Source organism: Ovis canadensis, chromosome 16, assembly GCF_042477335.2.
Source record: "Ovis canadensis isolate MfBH-ARS-UI-01 breed Bighorn chromosome 16, ARS-UI_OviCan_v2, whole genome shotgun sequence".
NCBI classification, from domain to species: domain Eukaryota; kingdom Metazoa; phylum Chordata; class Mammalia; order Artiodactyla; family Bovidae; genus Ovis; species Ovis canadensis.
In genome coordinates, this window is record NC_091260.1 from 39,199,193 (window position 1) to 39,219,781 (window position 20,589).

The following is a 20,589-nucleotide window of genomic DNA, read 5'->3' on the forward strand; positions in this document are numbered from 1 at the left end:
TGGTTAAAAGTTTTTAAAAAGCATAATAGTTCCTCTCTGTGTAGTTTAGTGCATAACTTTTATCTGACCATTAGTTCTTAAGGATTATCTTAAATTATGACAAAGTCATATTTTTCAAGTCTCTATCTTCACCTCTTTCATAATTTTCTTTACTATCCTTCTACATAAAGTTTGAAAAAAGACCATCTGAATCGTACTAAACTAAATGATTAATTTGAGAGAGTAACATATGGACTTTCCATCAAGGCATAGTTGAAAATATTTTTTAATATATTAAATCCTTTTATATGTTTTAACAAAGTTTGTGGCATTTTTCAAAATTGTCACACAAATTTCTTATGAGGTTATGATATTTTATTGATTTTATTTACTTTTTTTGAAATAATCACATTAAAAAAATAAAACACTCTTGAAATTGTCTTTTAACTAGTTAAAGCTAGTTATTAATGCCATTAATTAATAACTTATTTTATTAATAAGCTAGTTAATTAATTAAATGGCATTAGTAAACATATCTGACTACTGATGAGGATGTTACAATTAACTGAAATTAATCTGGGGATGCAGGCATTTTAAAGACTGAGAGAAAACACTATTGTAGATGCTTTTACACTTGACCAACAATATAGTCAGTCAGTGACGCACAAACGCCTAGTTCTACGCACTATGTAAATGAATGAAGAGTCAGTTATCCCTAAAAGCTTCTAAGTAACTTAAATTTAGGGAAACTTTCTTGTTTATATACATCCTGTATGAGGCCCTCTTTTCCCCTATCCCCTCGTCTAAGCAGAATGACAATCACATAATAGATAACCCACATTAAGAGTTGATTCTACTTATTCTTTTAATACAGGGGTTTCATTTTTTAAGATTTATCAGTTTCTCAGATTCCCAAACTGCATACATTTTTTCTGAATATGGGAGCAAAAAAAGAAATGGACATTTTGTATACAAACTCTGATCATACTCTGAGCTCTGGTTATTTAGTCACAAAGTCATGTCCCACTCTTGTGACTCCTCTGTCCATGGGACTTTCCAGGCAAGATTACTGGAGTTGCTATTTCCTTCTCCAGGGCATTTTCCTGACCTATCTGTAAAATATTATCAGATTAACTGGATGTTATTAAAATACATGCCTGCCAATGTAGGAGATATAAGAGACTGGGGTTCAATCCCTGGGTCAGGAATATCCCTTGGAAGAGGGCATGGCAATCCTCTCCAGTATTCTTGCCTGGAGAATCCCATGGACAGAGTAGCCTGGCGGGCTACAGTCCATAGGGTCACAGAGTCTGAAGTTGCAAAGACATGACTGGAGCGACTTAGCACACACGCACTCACGCAAGGACTCAGTAATGCGTCATGTTAATTTGTGGATGTTGTGGATCAGATTAATTGGATGTTATTAAAATACATACCAGAAGAGGGCAGCACCACCAAGGCCCCCAATAGTGACATCAGTCAGACCGTCACCATTTAAATCCATTTCTCCGTGAATAGACTGGCCAAAAAATTTCAGTGTCTCGCCATCTCCCCCTGATGGAATACGCTGTGAAAATACCAACAGAGTTTTTAATGTCAGAAGAGTCTCTTGAAAACCCATTTCAAATAAATCTGAGAACTTGGATTGGCTGACAAAAAATTAAAATGAGAGATCTTTTGGAAACCTGCCCAAGAGGCCCCTCATGTGGGGGGACAAGAGGACTTACTCAGATGTTCCCAAAGGATATTCTTTTTATAGTGCAGACAAAATCATTTCAGGGTTATTGACACCAGAGAGAGGGAAAAATATTATATAACGTCATCTTGTCTAACCCTCAAGGAAAACATTATGAGTAATTGGCTCTGCTTTCTAGTTTCTGTTCAATTCCATTACACAGAGATATTTAAAGGTACTGGAAACACATCAGACAAGCAAGAGAGGGAATGGAAAATTATCCTAGGGTCAATTTGGGGTTCACTGAACTTTGAGGTTGGGTATAAATAATACATTCTATCAAATACATTTTTCAATATGTGATCTTTACTGTCTGTCAAAAATGGTACTGATTATAGGAGTGTAGGTACTGAAAGAAAAATAGTTTCCATTTCATTCACATGTATCCACAGTGCTGGGAAGCACAAATGAATAGGGAGTTCTCATACACATTACCGTACATAATATGTTTGGCATCTGCACTTCCTAACTTAGCTCAGGTTCAAGCTGATAGCATTTTAACAGAACCTGATGGCAGGGAGTCCTGACTGACAAACTCTCCCTAAACTTGGAGTCTCCTTATCCTATCTTCCACTTAAATGTCATAAAATTTAAGAAGCCAAATAAGGCAAAGCAAATGAAAACATTTTTTCAAGCCTAAAGGTTGTGGTTCATTGTAAATTGTTTCCTTATATTTTTCAGCAGAGAAATCAGGAGTTATTGACCCCATCGCTTCTGGAGGGCTTGATTCAGTCTGATTCTGGATCATTCCATACACAAGCAGCACCTCTAGTCACCACAGAAATGAGTGAGCACATTTCGCACCTATTCTTGGGAAAGCATTCTGCCAATGATTAAACAGACTTAACTCTAACATTCTTTACTGTTTTCGTTGCTTAAAGCTGCATATTGATTTATCATCATTTTACAAAATAATTGCTTAAGATCATCTAGTCTACTTATTAATGATTTTAAAATCCTTATTTTTATATTGCAAATGCCACTCCATTAAGTTTGAAGTATTGAACCGGAATGAATAATGTGAAGAACACAGGAAAAGAAACTCCTTCTTCCAGTACCTGATTCCATCACACTCCAATAGTTAATATTGCCTGTTTCCAGTTATGAAGTACCATGAAGATTTTTAACAGAAGCAAATCACTTATTAAACAGATTGGAGTGTTGTTAGTGAAAATATGCTACTGAAATATGCCCTTTGTTTTTCACTATTAATGCCATTATGACAATGAAAAATTAAGGACAACTTCACAAGACATGAATAGATTTTGAGAATTCTGTTGACTATGGAGCCAAAGAATATTTACAAAATAAAAAGAAATAATATTTTTTCTGTTTTTCTTTTCATAAGTTAGAAAAGTAGTGAATTCTATTTTATTCATAAGTAGTTGTTCAATGTCCAATTAACTATGGTTACTTAAAAACAGACAATTACATTAGAAGAATCCCTTTAAATTCTTTTACTTTTGTAATATATAAAACACTTCTGTAAATGGACATTTTTCTCATGTAGGAAAAAGTTCTAATTTATATATTAGGCTCTAATTTATAGAGTCATTAGCTGACAATAAATTTAAATCAAGAACAATAGAAATCCCCTGCAGGTTAAACTTAATTATTCAGATTTTTTCCCAAGAGGGATTACTTGGTAGAAAATTACAAACCTTCAGAAGTCCAAATTTATTTTTATGAAAATATACCAATTTAATTCATAAATATAAACTTAATGTGATTTTATTATAAAAACATGGGTACTGAATATAAAAACAATTTCTTCTCCTTTATATCATATATATATATATATATATATATATAAAATAACTATTCTCTTACTCAGAAAGTGGTACCCTCTGTTTAGAATTGGACAAACTGTAGTTGGTAAATAGCATCGTTAAAAAGTGCTCTTTTGTTTTGTGTTTTTACCATTTCAAAAGATCAAGTCAATTGTAAAGCAATTATCCTTCAATTAAAAAAAAAGATTAAGTCATGAAGACAAGGCATAGGACAACAGAAAAGAAAAACTAGACAAAACAATAAAATATTCAATACAAGTAATTTTACTATGAAGAAAACTTAGAAATCTAGTTTCCCAAGAGCCAGAAGAAAAAAATAGTTCGTGAAGCAAGACAGGTGATGCCTGGTATTGAACCCATTTATCAGTTAAGGGCAAGAATCACAGGATTAAAAATACATGAATAATATAATAAACCAATGCTTTCTCAATGACTAATAAAATTTTAAAAACCCCATGCATTGCTACTGACTGTATGACTATATACCATTACTGTATTTTGGTAACATCCATGCCTGTTACACTAAAATAATAAATAAATGAAGGGATCTGTAGGTGTCACTTCTTACTTGTGCATACTCTTCCCTTATAGTCTTGCCACTTCCGTGATAAATGTACACAGCTCCTCCGTGATCATCTTCCAAGGGCGCTCCAATCACGATGTCATTAAAGCCATCAAGGTTGAGATCTTTCACAGCAGCAATAGCTGTTCCAAAACGAGCCCCACATGGCTCATTTTTGTTTTCCTTTGTGCATGAGTTGTGCTTCAGAGATGAACAACAAGTCTGCTTAATGGGTTCCAGGCTCATTTGATATTCAAACCTTGTCTGGAAGAAAGATAAACAGAATCCTTATGGATTTCTGTCATAACTACAGTAGAGCAAAGTTTTAAAGTATGTACTAAATCAGTGCTATTAAAAACCATTTGTACCTGAAGGGTAAAGTTTGCAAAATTTCTTAAGTGTGTCTATCTGAGAGCAAAATTAGAAATTTCCACGAACAGATTATAGGAGTGTAGGCAAGGATGTACTGAGGATTTTAATGGAGTCTCTTTTTAATGTAATCGAATGAGTATATAATTCATCAGCAACTTTTTAAAGCTGAAGAGCTGGATTTTTAAATTCTCAATTTGTGTCACTATCCTTTCTTTATCCATTATTATGTTTTTCGGAAAAGTCTCTCTATATTCTTCCCTATAAAGGACAGAAATGATGACTAGGAAAACAGTTTCTTGGGAAAAAGGGAAAAACAGTACAGGACCAAAAAATGTTGACAGGAGGAATAAAAAAGATGATAGGGAGAAAGATACATAATTTATGATTTAAAATAATTGAATGGGAAAGACTAAAAATTTAACAAGCTAAATAGATATATCCCAACTCTGCTGTACACAACAAAAATTCTTATGAAGAAGTCAAGAATTATTTCACTTAGCAAATAATGTCTGAAGCTAGGATCAGAGAAACAAAAATCTCACTGCAGCTGACTGAAGTATTCCAAAGACCACAGCAGTTTGCTCAGTGTTTGGTATGACTGCCATAACATTCACTACTTCTCTGCAGTCTTTCCTCACTCCTCCCTTTACACACACACGTGTGTGCCCATACTCACTCACTCAACTCAGTTCAGAGCTTGAACTATTAATGTGGCCCACTTCTAGACCAGAGCTCACTAATAGTTGCCCTGCAAATTTAAGAATTTAGTGAAATTTATTTATCTTTATTCAATATACTCTTAATAAAGTTCACATTTATAAGCAGAAAATATCTAACTGTTTGAGTTATTTTGCTACAATTCTAAATGTTCATTTAGAGGCTGAGGGGTTAGTCGGGTAGATTGGCCCCGAAAGCTTCTTTGTTCCTTTTGCCAGAGTGAGTGAAAAATTAGACCATTATTAACTGAAATTTTAAGAAACAAAGAAAGAGATTTTCCTGAATTTCTACCAAAGTAACCGTTACCTGATTCAGAGCGTAGACATACACTTTTCCTTGTTCTTCCTTCTCACTTCCCATGAACATGGGAGCCCCCACTAGAAGAATGTCAGTATTAGAATCTTTATCAATGTCAATTGTCGTTAACACACTTCCAAAGTAGGAACCAATCTAGGACACAAGACAAAACAGAACAAAACAGTCTGATAAACATCAGAACCTCTCAAGGAAACTAAAAACCTGCATTTCTCTTAAACCAATCAAGAAGAGTATCTGGGATTCAGATGACAAAGGAAATGAAATATAGAAATTGATGCTCCCTGAGAGCTCTTTATTGGTTCTGCATGAAGTTAATGAATATTAGTCAGTTCCATCCAGGAGGATGAGCAGCTGTCATTTTAGAGTCTGTAGCTTGAGAATAAGAGTAAGGATTTTCTTTGGATTTTTACCCTAACTTCTCTTCTGCACTAATTAGAAAAGACCAGTAAGAACACAATAATTTTTAAAAATGAAATGAACAATACAGGGCATTTCCAAGTGGCTTCAGTACATGCTTAAATACAGTAAGATGAAAATATAAACTGAAATACACTACAAGGAACTGAATTATCTTGGAACATTGGGGCAGCATATTTTACCTTAGAATCTTAGAAGACTGTCATTATATGTTCTCTTTAATGACAGGAATGAGTTTTAGAGAAATCCAGGGTACTTGTGCTTTACTAAGTGCAATAACTGTCCCAAATATTGACCTGTGTTTGAAGTTTGATGCTCTTATCATTTTCTCTTTGAAACTTCCTGTCTTGGCCTCCATGATGTCACTTTTGCTCTCCTGGTTCTACCACTGTACCATAGATCACCCTTTCACTTTGCTGACTCCTTTCTCTCCTTCCATCCCCTAGACTGTGACCTCGCCTAAGCTCAGAACTGCAACTATTCTATTCCCTTAGATAATTAATTCTTCCCTAACAATCCCCACTATCTTAACTGGCAAGTTTCACTCCATCGTCCGCAAGACCCCCAGTTCTACATTTTTACACATTGCTAGACATTTAGACAGTTGCTAGACACTGATTTTTTGAATGTCCTTTTCTCACAGGCTCATGAAGGGTTTAAAAAGTCTTTGCTTTTTAGATTGAATTAATTAAAAATATAACTAAAAAATTTTTAAGATCTGACAATATTGGCCCTTCATTCTTACATGGCAATAGCCATCCAGAGTTGAGCAGGGGCTAAGTCACAAGCTGCCCAGGCCTTGGCTCCCACTTCCTCTTGTCTTCTGCCCAGCAGCTTTTTCACTGGCTTTACTTCCCTGCCACTTGCAACCATTTGAATTTGTGCTCACTGTTATACAAAACATGTCTAAAACCAAATACCACTTTAAAAAAATTAAATTGCTTGTGTTGCTGACATTCTAATCATGGTGCCTTCTTTCTCCCAGACTTGAAACTCAAATTTTTCATGATTTATATAATTTGTGATACTCTCCTCAAATGCTCATTTTTTTTTTTTTTACAAATTTTTCATTTCCTGTCTTAGACAATGAATAGAGTGATAACAGATCTAAGGAGTGTCCCTGGTAGCTTAGTGGTAAAGAATCTGCCCGCAGTGCAGGAGATGCAGGAGATGTGGGTTTGATCACTGGGTCAGGAATATTCCCTGGAGGAGGAAATAATACACTCCAGTAGTTTTGCCTGGGAAATCCCATGGACAGCGGAGAGTAGAGTGACTGCCTATAGTCCATGGGATGACAAAGAGTTGCACACAACTGAGCAACTGAGCATGCAAGTATACAGCAGACCTAAGACGTCATCCAAATGATTTATTTTACAGTCTTGTCAGTTCTTCCTTATTTATGTCTGCCACATCCCTTCCTTTTCCACTTTTATTGTTGATCTATCGTTTCAGGTTCTTTTCACCTCATCCTTGACCTCCAACAAGAGCCTTGGTTTACTGTTGATGCATTTTCTGATTATGGGCAAAGGGCTAATAACACCCTCTCACCTGCTAAATGAGAATCTGACCTTTGGCTTACTGTAACTGTGTAATATGATGAGAGAAGGATTTCAGCACTTAGCAACATTTGAGTGTGGTGACAAAACCTCTGATTGGGATGTTGCATTTGGGCTGGGGGGAATGATAACTACTTGATGGAAATAATATATTTTGGGCTTCCTAGAAACCAGTGACTCTTGAAACTTCATGCCTTTAACAAGACCCAGGGAAGCTATGTCTACGGTGCTACTAGAAAAGATCTTGCCTCCTATAGGGCTTTAAAGCCAGGGCAGCAACTGCACCTGCTTGAAGCATCTGTCTCTTGGCAGCTTAGCTGAGCCATTTGCTGGGTGCCTGTCAGGGTTCCTGCAGGAGAGGGAGGCTGGCACTGCCCTGCCTTTCTGAGTATTTCGTGTGTGTTGGGGGCACAGGTAAACTAAAGAGTGGGACTATTTAGTGAAGCCCAAGAATGCTTCCATCCCATGAAGAATGTAGAATAAAACTAATACAATCTCATTCTAAAATACTTGGAAAATGCAGAAAACTACGAAAAAAGGAATAAAAATTACTTAAATTATCACAATTTAATAATAACCAACAATAGCAGAGATGTTTCATTCAATTAAAAATATTTATATATAGTTATATCGCATATTGCATATGGTTTTTCTTAAATTACTTTTAATATTCAATATTATCAAAAGAGAATTCTCTGATTTTATGTGTTACAAATTATTTCCATCACCTCCAGGAGAAAATCTGAATTCTTTACTCCAACACTCAAAACCTCACACAATTGGGACCTACTCTTTTTAACTGGCTCTTTCTGCCTGTCTACATTGTCTTTCCTCTCGACTAGCCCACATTTTATCTCCTAAGAAGACTTTCTGTACCAATCCTAGATTATGGCTCTTTCCATCTTCTGAATTTGCTATCTGTGGGACTGGCACTTCCATACTTCTTACTGTCTGAGATTCCTTTTGCATTTATTTATATGTCTGTATCTACATCAGTATCTATTTTTCTGACCTCTATCTCCATCCAGCTGAAATTTTCCTGATGCCAAAGATGCAGATAAGTTTACATACCTCCAAGAAACCTAACACGAGACCCTATATACTGTGGCTGTTGAATATGGGTGTGCCATATTTTAAAAAGTTTAGGACAATAGATAGTTCAATTTACACAGGAAGAATATGAATGGATTAATTCAAAACGACAAGTTTGAAGCTTACCTGTTCTCCATTGAGTGTCTGGAGAATCCTGATGTCTCTGCCCTCCATCCTGTAGATGACAACCTGGCCTGTATGATTGTACCGCGGCTGTCCAGCAATGTAGAGCACATCTCCAGGAATAGTGGCAGAGCTTACTGTGTAACCTAACAAAAGAGAGACGCCAGATATACTTGCTGGCCCCTTAGAGTCTGCATGGAATAAATTAAGATCTATTTTAAATAGCTGGGAGAACCATTTTTATATGTTTATACGGACATCTTTTTTTTTTTTTAAATAAATGTTTTCCTTAATGCAGGTAAATTTGTGTTGGTTACAGCTTGTTGTTTGTTCCCTGATTATCTACCACAGTTGCTTCATTCTGAAATGTATTTTCCTCCAAACCTTAGATTTTCACTGTTAAAAGGTACAAATGATATAACAATGACAGAAAAACACACATATATACACGCATATATACAACTCTTGTAATCTCAATCTACTCTTTGGTAATAAACCAACTGTATTTCATTTGGATGCATGTGTTTATGCTATAGAAATTGATAATTTTATACAGTTGGAATCATAGTAAATATAAACCTTTTCTGTATAATTGTCTAGGTTTTTGACTGTAATTTTAAGTGGCTGAAGCTTATTTATCTGAATTAAAGTGTAAATGCTTTGTGTTTATACCTCAGGACCATTTCCTGATGAAATGGTGGAATTTACGTGGTTTTACTTTTTTGGCATAACACTTAAGTCTGCAAAGACATCTTTGAGCACTTACTTTTTTCTTTCTTTTGGACTTTTTTGATGACAAATTTCAAGGAATAGATTACCAGATCAAATTTTTAATGGTTCTTATAACATCTGGCAAATTGTTTCCAGAATATTTGTACTAATTCATTCCATGAACAGCCATTGGAGAGGGTAGTTTCACCAAAATTTCACAAACATTAGGTATATAACTATTATTTAAAATTGTGGATGCTCTAATAAATGTTAAACAATATACCTTGCTATGATTTTTATTTTCATTTGTTTGATTAAAAGTGAGCTTGAATAACTCTCTCTCATGTTTAATCATTCCTCTTTTTAATTGAGCTTTTATGCACTTTAAAATTTTAAAGTCTTTAAGACTGATTATTATTAATTTTGAATGAAGAATTAGATTTATTGTTTGTATGTCTAGAGAATGGAGCTGAACAAATAGATAAAAATTACCATGTGTAGATTTCAACTTTACTGAAGGAAGAAATGTTCTAATAACCAGTGCTGGCCACCCCTGGAGTAGAAGGAAGATTATTTTTCCAAATGCTACAGAACAGCACTCCTTACTGAGAAAAAGATTATATTGATAATTTACTTACCAAGTATTTTACCATAAGATAATAGTTTCACTTTCTTTCAGAACTTTAAGAGAGAAACAGAGGTTTTATGCTCAAATATATTTCTTTTTACAAATGTTAGGGGAACACAATTCCTCAGCCATATTTTCTTTCGTAAATACTTTTCTTACAATTTCATTGCTTCATCTTAGAGCTTTTTCAAAAAAAATTACTATACATAATAGACTGTAAAATATTCTTTTTCAGACATGTAATTGTTATATTTTTGTTACTAACCACAATATTGCTTAGAAAACAAAAACTTTAGGGTAATGTTTATATAAAAATAAATGGAAAACAAGAATGTACAAAACAAAGGTTATTTTATTTCATGCAGTTCTATTAGAAATATTAAGAAGTGAGTGGGGTGAAAGTGTTAGTACACATGTTTTTTTTTTGTTTTTTTCACAATTTCAGAGCTATGAATGCAAACTGGTAAAACAGCCTTTAAAAAATAAGTTAAAAATTATGTTTGAGGCTGGAGTTTTGTTATTATCTAGTTGACTTTGAATGATGCACACTTGATAACTAAACTATTAGCTGAACCCCTTTACAGGGACAGTAACAACCCAGGCAGATATTCCTGGCTGAAGCTTGGGCGTCTAAAAACAATAACAAGAGAGCAAGAAGGAGGACTCAGTAAAGTCTAATTTTAATGCAAGGAAAATCATTATAAAGATCTAAAAGTTTATACCACTTTCTGAAAAGAAAGGCACAGAACTGAGGAGAAAGGAAAATTGATGACATAGCTCTGTGTGTGGATTTACGAAGAGTAAATCCTGTCAGCTCTCATGATTCACTTGGGAAAAGTGCTAGAATCAGGTGAGGTAACGGGAAACACAGGATCTGTCTTGATTTCACATGTTTGCCTCACGTTTTTACCTTTCCTCTTGAATCAGTCTGGTGTGATTAGAAATCAGCAAACTGTGGGTCGGGGAAGCAGGGGACAGGATCTTGCCTGTATTCTCACCAGCAGGGCCACTTGCTCAGTGCATATCGGCAAAAGGCAGTTGCTGGGCTACAGGAAGATGGGTGCTTAACTGTCCTGAGGGAGGTTCCATGGCTGGTTCCCGCTGCTTTCTGATCATTATTGGTTACTATAAGATTTTTTAATAGACTGTCTACCTCTTACTTACCTTCCTTCAGAATTTTCACAGTCTAACAACTTTTGATCCACACAGATTGGAAGAACACATTCAAACTCTTCTTAATGTGTAACCCATACAAGGAAACATTTTGAAACCTTAATTTTAGATTTGGAATAATATTTGCGGGAAAAGCCATTTTTCTCCCTTGATCTCTTTCTGAGTGCTTTTCCATTTTGAAAGAAATCTTACATATATTAGACTTTATATCAGCAAAATATCTAAAGCACTAACCTGTGACTAAGCTAATATAAAGATTAAAAAAAATCTTCGAAACAAACAAAAAATCATCTTATCACACTGTCAACAATATACCCCCAAATTTCCCTTTTTGGGTAGAGAGGTGTCATATAAATATGTGGTCAGGAGTAAAGGTTCTCAATTTTCTTTGCTTGCAGCAGTATCTTTCAGTCTTGAATTCTCTAAGTCTGCTTTAAGCAAACCATTAACCCAAGGTTTTTGAGAATAATAGATTTAGAGTTCTTTAAGGTTTTTTGTTTTTAAAGAATTTACTCATATAATCACTCAGAATACTAAAAATACTATAGTTTAATTTATCAAATAAAGTTATTATTTAATATATTATTAAATGTGGTATTAACGTGTGAACTTCCTTAGAGTAGTGACAATGTCATTCACGTCTTTGAGGATGTCAATATCTTTGTGCACAATATCGTTAATGCTGTAACTGTTCACTACTAATTAGTAGTAGTATTAATATCAGCTACTCTTAGTAGCTCTATAATATACTTGTAGTTTTCTATTGCTGCTGTAACAAATTACCACAAACTTGATTGATGGCTTAACACATCACGATTTTATTATCTTATACAGTCAGAAATCAGCCCTAGGTCTCCCTGGGCTAAAATCATGGTGTTGGTAGGCATGGGTTAAAGATGCTGGGTTCCTTCAGATGCTACAGAGAAGAATCCATTTTCTTGCCCATTGCGGCTTCTAGAGACTACTCACATTCCTTGGCTTTTGGCACCCATTTTCCATTTTTAAAGCCAATAACATTAATCTCTCTGACCATTTTTCTATGGTTCTGTCTCTCCCTGTTCACATCCAGGAAAGCTTCTCTGAATTTAAAATCTCATGTGATGAGATTGGGGCCAACCAGGTATCCCAGGCTCATCTCTCATGTCAAGATCCTTAACTTAAACACATCTGCAAAGTCCCTTTTGTCACATAAGATCTAAGTCTGGGGATTAGGACATGGACATCTTTGGGGTCTATATTCTGCCTATCATAATACTAATAAGAGGAATAATAACACAACATAGACAACACCTAGTGAGGGTCAACCATCTGTCACAACACTAAGCACCTTACAGGGATTATTTATGCTCATATTCATAACAATGCAAATGTTATATACCCGGGTCAGTTCAGTTCAGTCGCTCAGTCGTGTCCAACTCTTTGCGACCCCATGAATCACAGCACACCAGGCCTCCATGTCCATCACCATCTCCTGGAGTTCACTCAGACTCACGACCGTCGAGTCCGTGATGCCATCCAGCCATCTCATCCTCTGTCGTCCCCTTCTCCTCCTGCCCCCAATCCCTCCCAGCATCAGAATCTTTTCCAATGAGTCAACTCTTCGCATGAGGTGGCCAAAGTACTGGAGCTTCAGCTTTAGCATCATTCCTTCCAAAGAAATCCCAGGGTTGATCTCCTTCAGAATGGACTGGTTGGATCTCCTTGCAGTCCAAGGGACTCTCAAGAGTCTTCTCCAACACCACAGTTCAAACGCATCAATTCTTTAGCGCTCAGCCTTCTTCACAGTCCAACTCTCACATCCATACATGACCACTGGAAAAACCATAGCCTTCACTAGACGGACCTTAGTCGGCAAAGTAATGTCTCTGCTTTTGAATATAGTATCTAGGATGGTCATAACTTTTCTTCCAAGGAGTAAGCGTCTTTTAATTTCATGGCTGCAGTCCCCATCTGCAGTGATTTTGGAGCCCCCCAAAATAAAGTCTGACACTGTTTCTACTGTTTTCCCATCTATTTCCCATGAAGTGATGGGACCAGATACCATGATCTTCGTTTTCTGAATGTTGAGCTTTAAGCCAACTTTTTCACTCTCCTCTTTCACTTTCATCAAGAGGCTTTTTAGTTCCTCTTCACTTTCTGCCATAAGGGTGGTGTCATCTGCATATCGGAGGTTATTGATATTTCTCCCAGCAATCTTGATTCCAGCTTGTGTTTCTCCCAGTCCAGCGTTTCTCATGATGTACTCTGCATCGAAGTTAAATAAGCAGGGTGACTATATACAGCCTTGACGTACTCCTTTTCCTATTTGGAACCAGTCTGTTATTCCATGTCCGGTTCTAACTGTTGCTTCCTGACCTGCATACAGATTTCTCAAGAGGCAGGTTAGGTGGTCTGGTATTCCCATCTCTTGAAGAATTTTCCACAGTTGATTGTGATCCACATAGTCAAAGGCTTTAGGTGCATAGTCAATAAAGCAGAAATAGATGTTTTTCTGGAACTCTCTTGCTTTTTCCATGATCCAGTGGATGTTGGCAATTTGATCTCTGGTTCCTCTGCCTTTTCTAAAACCAGCTTGAACATCAGGGAGTTCACGGTTCACGTATTGCTGAAGCCTGGCTTGGAGAATTTTGAGCATTACTTTACTAGCGTGTGAGATGAGTGCAATTGTGTGGTAGTTTGAGCATTCTTTGGCATTGCCTTTCTTTGGAATTGGAAGGAAAACTGACCTTTTCCAGTCCTGTGGCCACTGCTGAGTTTTCCAAATTTGCTGGCATATTGAGTGCAGCACTTTCCCAGCATCATCTTTCAGGATTTGAAACAGCTCAACTGGAATTCCATCACCTCCACTAGCTTTGTTCTTTCTAAGGCCCACTTGACTTCACATTCCAAGATGTCTGGCTCTAGATTAGTGATCACACCATCATGATTATTTGGGTCATGAAGATCTTTTTTGTACAGTTCTTCCATGTATTCTGGCCACCTCTTCTTAATATCTTCTGCTTCTGTTAGGTCCAGACCATTTCTGTCCTTTATCGAGCCCATCTTTGCATGAAATGTTCCCTTGGTATCTCTAATTTTCTTGAAGAGATCTTTAGTCTTTCCCATTCTGTTCTTTTCCTCTATTTCTTTGCATTGATCACTGAAGAAGGCTTTCTTATCTCTTCTTGCTATTCTTTGGAACTCTGCATTCAGATGCTTATATCTTTCCTTTTCTCCGTTGCTTTTCACCTCTCTTCTTTTCACAGCTATTTGGAAGGCCTCCCCAGACAGCCATTTTGCTTTTTTGCATTTCTTTTCCATGGGGATGGTCTTGATCCCTGTCTCCTGTACAATGTCTCGAACCTCATTCCATAGTTCATCAGGCACTCTATCTATCAGATCTAGACCCTTAAATCTATTTCTCACTTCCACTGTATAATCATAAGGGATTTGATTTAGGTCATACCTGAATGGTCTAGCGGTTTTCCCTACTTTCTTCAATTTAAGTCTGAATTTGGTAATAAGGAGTTCATGATCGGAGCCACAGTCAGCTCCCGGTCTTGATTTTGTAGACTGTATAGAGCTTCTCCATCTTTGGCTGCAAAGAATATAACCAGTCTGATTTCGGTGTTGACCATCTGGTGATGTCCATGTGTAGAGTCTTCTCTTGTATATAAATTATTTTTTATAAATAGGAAAATCAAGGCTTTGAGGAATAAAGTAATTCGCCTAAAGTGATAACCAGGGGCAGAGTCAGAAAACAAACTCAAGACTCCTATGACCTCAGAGTATCTCTGTACTGTCTGACTGTATACCTAGTGCTACAATCACTTCAAGTCACTTTAAGTATGATGGTATCAGCAGCTTTATAATTTTTATGTGCATGATGTTCCATCAAGTGGATTTACAATTTACTTCACTATTCTCATATTTTTGAACATTTAGGATATGTCATTTTCCTCAATATTATAACTAACAATACAGTGAAAACAACCATTCCCTTGGCATTCTTAAATAACCGATTTTCCCTTTAGGCTAGATCCTCTAAAGTGAAATTTCTAAGTCATTATGGTGTAAACATTTTTATGAGAACAAATGTTCTCCCATTCTTCTATCTAGGATGGAAAGAAACCTCATTTTAAACTGGTTCTAGATTTCAAGGTATTTTACATATTAATTTACATATTAATATGAGTCTAGATTTCAAGGTATTTTACATATTAATTTTACATATTAATATGAGTCTCAAAGACTCATAGGACATGAAGAACCTTTAGAAACTATCTAACCTAACCTCCTATCCTCTTTTTAGGTATTCTGTCTCATAGCTCATATTACACTAATAGTGACTGGTTGGTTCTGTATTGTCTCTTATCCAAAACAACAAGCTTCATCAATGCAGGAATAAATTTCCCTTATTTACCCTGTTACCCTTAATTTACAGGTGAATATTTGACACACTGCAGGCACTTATTATTTGTAAGTGTTTTCTTGATCAGCCCAGAATCAGCGTTTTGGTGTGGTGAAATGAACACTGGAATAAGAATTTAAAAACCTAGATTCCAGTTGCAGATTTGCCATAGTTAACTGTGATATAATATTTCTAGTACTCAGTTTCTTAACTTGGCAAATTAGATGTGTACCAGTTGCTTCCTGAGATCTCTTTTAATGCTAAAACTGATTACGAATTTTAATACCAACCCCTTTATTTTACATCACAGTCCTTCAAGTATTTAAAAGACATGCAGTGTACGCTGTTTTCTAACCACCATTCTTTTCGGGTTTGGTGGGGAGAAGGATGGGTAGATGGGGATTGTTTTCAGATTCATAGCCTTTAGGTAATTTTTTACTGGTGATTCTAGTTCGGCATTTTCTTTTATAATGTGTGATGCTTAGGACAAAGCTTAGAGTATTCTAGCTGCTCTCTGACTAAGGCAGAATGAAATAGGACATTCATGAGAAATACACTAGACTTCTGTTAGTGCAGTTCAACAACATGTCTTAAGGGGATTTAGCACTCACATTATACCTGCTGTTAACTGTTATATATTGTTAATTACCAAAACTGCTCAGACTCTTTATTCTTCTTAAATTCTGTTGCCTCTACAGCTTTAATACATACCCTTGAATAAAAAGATGTACAGATGTGCCAGTAAAGAGAGAAGAGAAATGCTCCCCAGATATTTGTTGAGTGAATAGAGAGAGCTGGGAAATCATATCCTGAGGGTCTTATCCATCCTGTGTTTATGTGTTAGTCACTCAGTCATGTCTGACTCTTTGGGACCCCCATGGACTATAGCCCACCAAGCTCCCCTGTCCATGAATTCTCCAGGCAAGAATATTGGAGTGGGTAGCCATTGCCTTCTCCAGGGGATCTTCCCAACCCAGGGATCAAATCTGAGTCTCCTGCACTGCAGGCAGATTCTGTACCATCTGAGCCGCCAGGGAAGCCCTTCCATCCTAGGCCCTCCCAACTGCTTACGGAGATGGACCAACGATGGAAGAGTCCCCTGGTCTCCCCCAGACAGCTCCCAGTCTGGCACAAATTCAGAATAAAGTGACACCAGACATACACCTCCTCATTCTAGGCAAGTCTTTGGGAAATCATTACATTACTGGGCTTCAGTTCAATATGTATCTGATTGTCAGCAAAGGTATTAAAGAAGAAGTCATATGATATAACAAGTAAAATGTTTACCTTCCAAAATTAGGACCCATAGAGAGAAACTAATGATAAAAAATATTTAAGAGAATATGGGAGTCTGGGCTTCAGCGTAGCCTGAGTCAAGGTTTCTTTCTCTACCTTTGCTTCCTGCTCACTGGGTCTGAAGCATTTGGTGACATTAACGAGAATACCAGACATAGAGAGACCTTAAAAAGTGTGAATTTCAGCCCAAATCCCTCCCTGTGTAGACAGTCCTTCTGAGAAAGGCCCCTCATATTCTATTATTTTTACTAAGGTTACTCAGAGGCCTGGAAACTTTCATGGGTCCTATAAAATATCTAACTTGTAGAAGTGATCTCTTTTACAAAGTCCGCCTATGCAAGTATAAGGAAATAATGCTAAAAATTAAAAAAATACAAAACTTTTCTAAAAAACCAACTTTCTATCAATTACATCCAAACTTTACCTAGATAAGAAGCAAGAGGTTCATTCTTCTCTGTGGACTCAACATTAAAGGTTGTGTTCTGGGGAATTACACTTTGATCAGCCTTCTGCATGACGACTGTCCCATTCCAATCATAGGCTCCTACGGCTCCAAGCATGATCCAGTCCTGATATCCAAACAGAGAAAACAATGATATTTAACAAAAATAGTAAGTGTAAACACGTACATAGCATTAATAGTGTGATCAGTACTGTTCAATGTGCTTTACATTTATTAAACCATAAAATCGTCCCAAAAGCCCACTGGGCTAGATTCCATTATTACCACCCCCATTCTACAGAAGAGGAAACTGCGGCAGAATAAGGAAATTTCCCTAAGTTATACACTACAATTGCACCCTGAAATGTCGATATTCCTGTGCAGGGACCATGGTATTAGCACCTTTTCTTCCATCTACTGTAAAGAATGTATTTTCTAATCTTATCTTTTTGCTTTATGGCTGTTAAGAATTCTGGGTCTTGAACATGGACTTCTAGCAAGACCCTTGAATACTCTGACACTGAGAAAAAGATACATATCTTTAGCAAATATGTTAAATTAAATATTTTATTTAGTTAGATGCATAATTACAGAAGGCAGATCTCAAGCTTATTCATGATTATCAGTACAGTGTAGTGAGCTGTGTGTGTGACAACATGTTTCCCTAATAAGAAGCTTGTGAAATGCTGTTTCCTTTTTTTAAAAAAATTATGACAACTAGTAACATTATTTTTTTCTATTAAGAGTTTTCTTTTCCATGTCCATTTTTAAAGTCTTTATTGACTTTGTTATGAGGTTGCTTCTGTTTTATGTTTTGGTCTTTCGCTTCTGTTTTATGTTTGGGTGTGAGGCATGTGAGAGCTTCTTGACCAGGGATCAAATCCACACTCCCTGCACTGGAAGGCAAAGTCTTAACCACTGGCCCACCAGGGAAGTCCCCTCTTTCCTATTTGGATTATTAACTACATGGTCTGAATAACTGCTCATGCCATGAGCTGTAACTTGCATCTGTAATGCTGATGTCTCAGTGCTGACTTTGAGAAAGGAAACCTATTAAAAACTATGTTTTCTACCAAGTGGTCAATGTACCTGTGAATAATGAGCACTGAAGCCGGTCTGAGACATTTCCATCTCAAAAGATGCTGCCGATTGGTCAACTGTAGCTGTAATGGAGGAAGAGAGTCGCCTTTAGCACACACACTTTAGATTTGCAGAAGACAGAGACCTAGTACCATCTGTGGTTTTGACCAACTAGAACTTCTAGCATCTTTAGAGCATTTTCAGCGCAAAGATTTCTCAACCCCAAAATTCCTAGGCAGGGCTGGGTAGAGGACTGAGAAGGTTAGCGTAAGGGCTGAGTCTCACATTCCTGACTGTTAGTTTCCCCACCCTTGTTGGAAGGGCTAAGAGTCACACCTCTGTTCTTATACTCTGTCTATGTTGGAGCCTATTGAGCTTGGGATCAACATGATTGAAAGCTCTGTAACACACCCTCATGCCCTAGGTATCCTCCTGAGATTAGGCTAAACTTACTAAAATGTCAGAGGGCCAATAACATTTGATTCACATATTTAAAGAGGTTTCTTGATTCCACCAGCCTCATTGTATTTCCTGTGGTATATCCTCTCAGAATTCCACTGTTTGATAAGGGGTTTAGGGACTCGGGTTTGTATTTGTCCTGATGTCTGACTGTGGGTGTCACTCACAAATCAGGAGGGGTCTTTCTGGCAAGACTCCAGGCCACATGCCATCCGACCACACATTTTTTAAAGATCCTGTACCCATTTCGAAGCTCGTTACTGAAATGCAGAAACAATCCAGAGCATTCTTTGGGAGTGTGCTGCTCTCAAAATATTCACCAAACCAAAGCCACACCCTCCTAAGGGGATTAAGGGAATGCAGATTTATTTGCTTTCAGGAGGGAATTACTGATTTATTTGGCCTTGCTGATAAGTTAAAAATAGCACGTAATTCTTTAAAAGTCGATCTACTCTTTCACTGAGGTATGAGAGCAATCCAATTTGTGAACTCAAACTTATTTACTAGTTATTTTACCTGCATAAAGTTGTTAACAAATACATTAGTAATTGCCTTTTAAAGGACTAGATTAAATGGAGAAATCAATCATAGAATTCTATTATGTCATTTTACTCTCACATACAAATTGTCCTCTAATTTAAATGACTAAAATGCATTTTAACTTTAATTTGAAACTTTATTTTGGTTTCACAATGGTGTAAGGTACTTTACACCCAGATCAAAGAATGAAGTAGTGGGGACCTACATATTCCCAGCACCTTCCCCTGCTGCAGTTCTGTTTACAACTGAGAACAGACAGAAGAAAGTTCTGTGGAATTCTGCCTGCTCAGTCTTCATCCTGGTGGAGCACATCACGTACCCTTGAACTTCTTGTTGTCAACTTCTCCCTGGACTTGTTCATGGGCGTGGTTGTGCATTGTTCCCAAGGGCTTGATGGGAAAAGGGGACATTAGTTTACCCATTTTATTGGGCAAAAGCTGGTGTGTTCACCTCCCTAGGAGGCACTGTCCTTTGGGCAAGCATGATTTTCACACTTGTTGCTATTTGCCATCTAAAAATAAATGTTGATAGGAAATGGAGATTTCCCATCAAACAAAGAAAGGTAGCCCTTTTGGATCTCATTATGAAAAAAATCAGACATAAGCTAGTAAAAACACTGCTTTTGGTTAGAACTGAAAGCATAATGATAAAGATATGGGAGACATTTTTTAACCTGAGGAGTTCCTTCTAAGATGATTTCTTTTTTAAATATGGAGATACTTCTTGGAGTACATAGCTACTCCAATGTATAATCTTTATTTCATGGTGTGGTTAGGTTAGAAGGTACCTGAAAATATCATTTAAAGCAGATGAATCCCTCCTCCATCCAATACCTCATATAGGCTTCATTCCTACACATCTTAGGTTATATTTACTTAATTAAGATGAGATTTAGAAATGTATTATAACTGTATTATGTATTTAGACTGTATTATGCTCAACTAAGTAATTTTTCCTTTAAATGATCTTTGCAGATTGTTTTTATCATACTTGGTCCATGTTATTAAAAACTGAACATGCACAAGGACTTGGAAAACCTAATGTAGTTTCTTAAGGCCAGCCAAAGTCATTATCCAGCATATTAGTAAATGATACTTGGATAGCTGTTGTGACACCAAGGCCACTTAAAAGTGACTTGTACACAAAACACAGGAGAGCCAAGTTCATTAGAAGCAGCTGTGACTTTAGACTAATAAGGTGAGAGTTCTG

At 36.6% G+C, this 20,589-nt stretch overlaps 1 protein-coding gene across 1 annotated transcript in view; it reads right to left on the bottom strand.

Annotated features, from left to right (window-relative positions):
* ITGA1 (integrin subunit alpha 1) overlaps positions 1 to 20,589 on the bottom strand; it is a 165,845-nt gene that overhangs the window by 35,566 nt on the left and 109,690 nt on the right. The window contains exons 10-15 of the mRNA XM_069556562.1: positions 18,391 to 18,464; positions 17,284 to 17,428; positions 8,665 to 8,807; positions 5,462 to 5,605; positions 4,073 to 4,330; positions 1,416 to 1,546 (exon numbers count right to left, since the gene is read on the bottom strand). Coding sequence (XP_069412663.1) covers positions 1,416 to 1,546; positions 4,073 to 4,330; positions 5,462 to 5,605; positions 8,665 to 8,807; positions 17,284 to 17,428; positions 18,391 to 18,464 — 895 coding nt within the window. The remainder of the gene's footprint in view (positions 1 to 1,415; positions 1,547 to 4,072; positions 4,331 to 5,461; positions 5,606 to 8,664; positions 8,808 to 17,283; positions 17,429 to 18,390; positions 18,465 to 20,589) is intronic.